We start from the raw sequence: 5,764 nt of genomic DNA on the forward strand, positions 1-5,764 counted from the left end.
AACCCTATTATTTTTTTTTAAATTCACCAAATCGTCGACGGTAACGAATTATTTCTTACTACAAACACCAATGTAAACTACAACAATACCAAGGCAGCATAATATATAAAATGACGGAGTTTATCTTTGAAACTAACTTTTCATAAAACATCTTCACCTAAATTTCCGCTTGATGGCGGAATAAAACTCTCAATAACTACTTGTTGGGTTGACAACTACCATGGGCCATGGTGGTTAACCAACTCTCTAACATCACGTCACTTAATTATGAAAATAAAAATACCAACAATTTACTCACCACAGAGGACAGTAGCAACATAAGCTTGTGTTTAAATAACTTAATATAAAAATACTAAACATTTGGTCACCACATAACAGCTCGTCATCAGACGTCCTTCCCTCACGGCTCACTCAGGCAAATGGCTTGATGGTGACGTCACAATGGTGTGTTATAACAAGGAAGGAATATATCGAGAAACTTGTACTACATTCAATTAACGTTTAGCCCCTGACTGCTGCGCCATCTCTCGATTTAATTTAACCATAAAGTTTATCATAGAAAACGTGTTGTTGTCTGGAGACTGAGCTTGTCTTTAGCGTAGACTCCTGTCATAAGCCATATACATTTTCATTCTTAGCAGCCATTGATAAATATACATGATTGTCTGCTTATACATTTATATATTTATTTATTGACGAACAATGATGTTCCTTAAATAAAAGAAGAGGCAATACCATGTTGTACAGTACATGAAATAACATAAATAAGGGACTTAGGTGGTAGATAAATATAAGTTAAGAAAACATCAAAAGCAGCGGGCAAGTAGACTTAATCTTCATGATGTCCACAAAAAGTAGAAAGCAGTAATAAAAGGAGACTAAGTTTCAGCTTTCAGTCTTGAAAATATATATAATTCAGGGTAGATAAGGCCGAAATACATTACATGTTTGAATGTTCTGATAAGAATCACACACACACACACACACACACACACACACACACACACCACACACACACACACACACACCACACACACACACACACACACACACACACACACACACACACACACACACATACACATACAGCTTGCTAACACTTCCTACTACGATTGTGGAGATAAACTTTAAACTTTGTGATAGTTGACAACTGCAATCAAGCTGGGTGGAAAAGTTAAGTGAAACCAGAGAAAAAAGCCGGGAGAAATACTCATTCTACTTGGCTTGTGCTGTAAATAAAGGAAGATACTGTATATTCATCCCATTAAGGTTGTTGGGAAAGAAACATGCGCAGTACAGCCCCAAGCAATAATACATTAACATCCCAACTTGAAAAACAATGTAATCTCAACCTACAACCCAGAATTCAGCCACTGAACCACGTAGGTATAAGTGCAGGCAACTGTACATCAGTGATAAAATCATTTAAATTCCTACCTGGATGTGGTACACTTTTCGTATTTTAGTTCAGCTTACCTGGGCGTTCATATAATGTACTGTACTAATCAATCCTTCTGTACTTATCTTAATAGTGTCCTGTAATGTATTCTTTTCCTTCACCTTTTCTAAGTACTGCATGTGGATAAAACTTAAGAGAATAGAACAATATTCACTGAAACAAGACATAAACAACGCAGAATGTATACAATGTACCATTTATATTTCTGCTCACGAGGATAATTTGGTGCACAAACATCAAGGTTCTGGACTTTATTAAGAATAATGTATCGTCATTTAGTGCCTGGCAGACTGATCAGGGAATTATACCACTGGCATTATTGTGCAACGAACTAATATATCTGCAGCAGCTTGGTCCTGACACACACACACACAACTGAACCTGCCTTTAACATGTAGTGTGTGGTATTTAACATGTGCTACCACATGTAGTGTGTGGTATTTAACATGTGCAACCACACCGAGTGTGTGGTATTAACATGTGCAACCACACCGAGTGTGTGGTATTTAACATGTACAACTTCGTGGTGGCAGACGTCTCTTAATAATAATAATAACACGTATTATTATCATTAGTATTATCAACCGAATCTCGCGTATTTTATCTTATCAAACAATTCCAAGTCACTTTTCTTCTCTGATGTTCCCGCGCAAATGTTCTGTACTATTGTTATTATTAGCCATATAATTAAAGTAATATTCGGTTGATCTCTTCAATACTATAATAACACCTTTAACCTTATTCAAAGTCATTCATGAACTGTTTATTTACATCCGCGTCCTGTTTCCATTAAAGAAAACGGAAATAATAGACGGGGGGACAACTTTACTTTCTTTATATTGGTTGTAAGATATTGTATAGCAATTATTTTAGTTTTGTCTAGGGGAGGATGGGAGTGAGAGAGTGTTGCTTTATATAGGTGGGATAGTGTGTATAAAAGGGAAGGGTGGGTGTATATGGGGAGCAGACACATGGTTATTAATAATACCAAGATGCATACACAACCTTGGGACCCATGTAATATGTGTGTAAAGTTTCAGGTGTCTAACCACTTCCATTTTGAAGCTACGACTGGAACAGACAGACAGACAGACCATCAGACACGTCCTTTTATTAGTAGTAGAAATAATAACACAAATAAACAAATATTTGTAGAATCGTACTGATGTGAAGGCGGTCAGACCTCCTAATTACTGAATTCAATATCCATTCTGTCCCAGATGGCAAAACGGGGAACATTAGATGTGGTGGTGAAGGCGGTGGTTGGGGCAGCCAGCCTGCTGGCAATGTGCTTATACTGCAGGTGAAGACGTTGACGCAGGAACTCGTAGAGCTCATACTCTGGACCCATCCTCTCCTTCAGCAGTTTGATGATCTTCTCTGGCACCTCCGAGTACTTCTTTGGGTTCTTGTTCACCTGCCGCTCTGCTTCGAACTCTGATGGAGAGGAGAGAAGAGTTGCTCACCTCCCTACAGTACAGTACTGCTGCTCTACGGGTGATGCGGTGGTGTTGTAGCACTGGTGGCAGTGCTATAGATGAAGTGATAATGTTAATGGACAATATTTAGTGTTATTTGTTGTGAATGTAGTGATACAACATTGCAACTTGCCTAGCAGCAAAATCAATTGCCCTACAACATTGCCACTTTATCTACAACACTAATGCTTGCATTGCAACACTGCCACTAGCCCCGAAAGACTACCAATTGACTTGCAACACTACCACTTGCCTTGTAATATTACTATCTGTCCTACAATACTGCCATTTCAACTACAGTATTGCCAATAATAATAAAACACTACCACTTTAGCAGTTCTCCCACTTTATACCACTACCCACTTACATACAGCAAAACTATTTTAATACAGCACTAATGCTTAACTCAACATTACCACTTTACCTCCAGCATTTGCAACTTACCTAAAGCACTACACACGTCACTATAACAGTGTCAACCCTACCACTTACCCTAAAGACAATATCATCTTACCCTGGCTCCAGTAACGCTGACGGGCGCCCTGGAAGAACATGGGTAGGTACTCCTCCAGGACAGCCAAGGTCGTGTTCCACTCCTCCGCCAGGCCCACTACTGAGTAATCGTACTCCGCCTGGTACTTCGCCTTCTGCAGCGCCCATGGGTCACCCAGCTTCCTATACCAGGGAGGACACAAACAGGACATGTGTGGGATCACCTCCATGTTATAAAAGAGGAAACAAAGATTACACAGAAATAAATACAGGTTTGGTGTAAGTCGCATTGTAGTGTTTATGCATCTTCTCCAAGAGCCGTTATGACAAGTAATTACCCCAATTCCAACTTTTGACCCCAGATCCTTCATCAGCATGTCCAGGGAGGCCTATAATGAGGCTTGAACCATAAAGAAACTGAGAAGAGTGGTTAAAAAACATACATACTCTACCAGAAACTTAATAAACAAAAAAATTACTAGTCACTTTATAGGAGTAAACATGGATCCTAAAATTACTTTATAGAGACAAAATGAACAATGAACTGAAAAAGAAGTTATATAACAAGAAAATCCATATGGGCGAGAACTCACAGGCACTGTTCGTATTGGCCGCAGAAGAATGGGACAGCAGAGGAAAAGCTGCGACTGCCTGGGCTAAAGTCACACTCCGGGTCGTCCCCTGACACACACTCCTCCAATTTCTTCCAATACCACGTCCGACCTACCACACAGTCCCTCATAATCAGTATTGAACATAATAATAATAATAATAATACATCTGTTACAATAACTATTAAAATAAGAGAGAATAATAGTTGATAATAAATGTTTAGGAGATTGTTAAGGCAGTAAATTACTCATAATATAAAGGACTGTGGCTATTACCCAGTTAAATCTGAGATGATATTTGGGTAAGTTCCTTTCATACATATCAATTTTAGTCAAGTATTTCTTGGGTATTCCACCTTTCTCTTCCCGTCCACTTACCCTTTTCCCTTCATTTACCCTTCCACTTACCCTCTTCCCTTTCTTTACCCTTCCACTTACCCTCTTCCCTTCCTTTACCCGTCCACTTATCCTCTTCCTTTACCCTTCCACTTACCACCTTCCCTTCCATATATCTCCCTTTCCACTTCCTCCCTCCACGCCACTCACCACTCCCTGGTCTCTGCTTCTCCTTGACCGCCATCTCCAGCTTCACCCTCTCATGGTCCACACGCTTGAACCGGAAGTAAGAGATATACTTCTCCACCGGGTCCCTCACCACTGTGATGTAAGCTGGTCGGAGGGTCACATACTGGCTGTGGTGGGAGGTACGAGAATTAACTATGCTCACACAAGGAACACATTATAAACATGGAAACGTCTACAATTCCACAGTAAACCAGGTGTGTGTGTGTGTGTGTGTGTGTGTGTGTGTGTGTGTGTGTGTGTGTGTTCTGTACTGTTTATAATTAAGAACTAACTCAAGGGATGGTCTCAAGGCTAACTAACCTCCTGTGTTGAGTGAAGTTGATGTAGAGGGAGAAGCGATCATAACTCTTGGGCCAAAAGTTGTACTCAAACCAGGTAGCTAAATTCTTCTGCTCGTCTTCACTCATCAGTCTGTGGAGAAAAGGACAATAGTGAGGACTGGTGAGGCAAAAGAAAAAGGTGAGATTAAGAGGACAACAATTAGGAGGAAAAGAAACAAAGAAAGAAAGTAAAAACATATCTAAGATAACACATCATTAAAAATATTCCAACAACACAATTCTAGGCAAAGGAAACCTCGACCAAACAAATCTATGAGAATCTACACCTAAGATCTACTTTTTACATACAGTACAGTTTAGTACTTTTTGAGGTGGAGTGCTACAGTTGTATCTCCCTCACCTCTGCCAAGGCGTCCTGTAGACGTGCTCCTGGTGCTGGTAATCGAGGTCCGCTGACAGGGACTTCATCAGGGACACCAACGTCTGCCCTCCAGTACGCGGGATGCGGTTGAAGAAGAGCCAAATGGTATCCGGGGTGCGGTTATTTGCGGAGGGCGAGATGACCGTATCATTGAGGCGTAACAACACTTCTTGTTTCTCTCGCCACCCAGGCTCTTCCGTCGTTGTTGTGGGGGTCGTCGTCCTGTCACCAAGAGAGTAAGTTTAGAGAGGAAAGACAGCAGGGGGAATAAATGTAAGAAGAGAGGAACAAGGAGAATGAATATAAGGATAGAGGAACAAGGAGAACGAATATAAGGAGAGAGGAACACAGAGAGTGAATATAAGGAGAGAGGAACAAAGAGAGTGAATATAAGGAGAGAGGAACAAAGAGAGTGAATATAAGGAGAGAGGAACAAA

At 40.5% G+C, this 5,764-nt stretch overlaps 1 protein-coding gene across 1 annotated transcript; it reads right to left on the minus strand.

Moving 5' to 3' along the window:
• Positions 1-2,554: 2,554 nt before the first annotated feature.
• LOC121864868 (heparan sulfate 2-O-sulfotransferase pipe-like) lies at positions 2,555-5,549 on the minus strand (the record flags this gene model as incomplete). Its single annotated transcript, XM_042364032.1, has 6 exons — positions 2,555-2,896; positions 3,452-3,612; positions 4,023-4,152; positions 4,587-4,732; positions 4,926-5,036; positions 5,307-5,549. Coding segments are annotated over 6 exons (1,042 nt in total), but the record flags the coding sequence as incomplete, so codon positions are not given.
• Between the last annotated feature and the right edge of the window lie 215 nt (positions 5,550-5,764).

This window comes from Homarus americanus, unplaced genomic scaffold, assembly GCF_018991925.1.
Source record: "Homarus americanus isolate GMGI-L3 unplaced genomic scaffold, GMGI_Hamer_2.0 scaffold60545, whole genome shotgun sequence".
Classification (NCBI taxonomy): Eukaryota; Metazoa; Arthropoda; class Malacostraca; order Decapoda; family Nephropidae; genus Homarus; species Homarus americanus.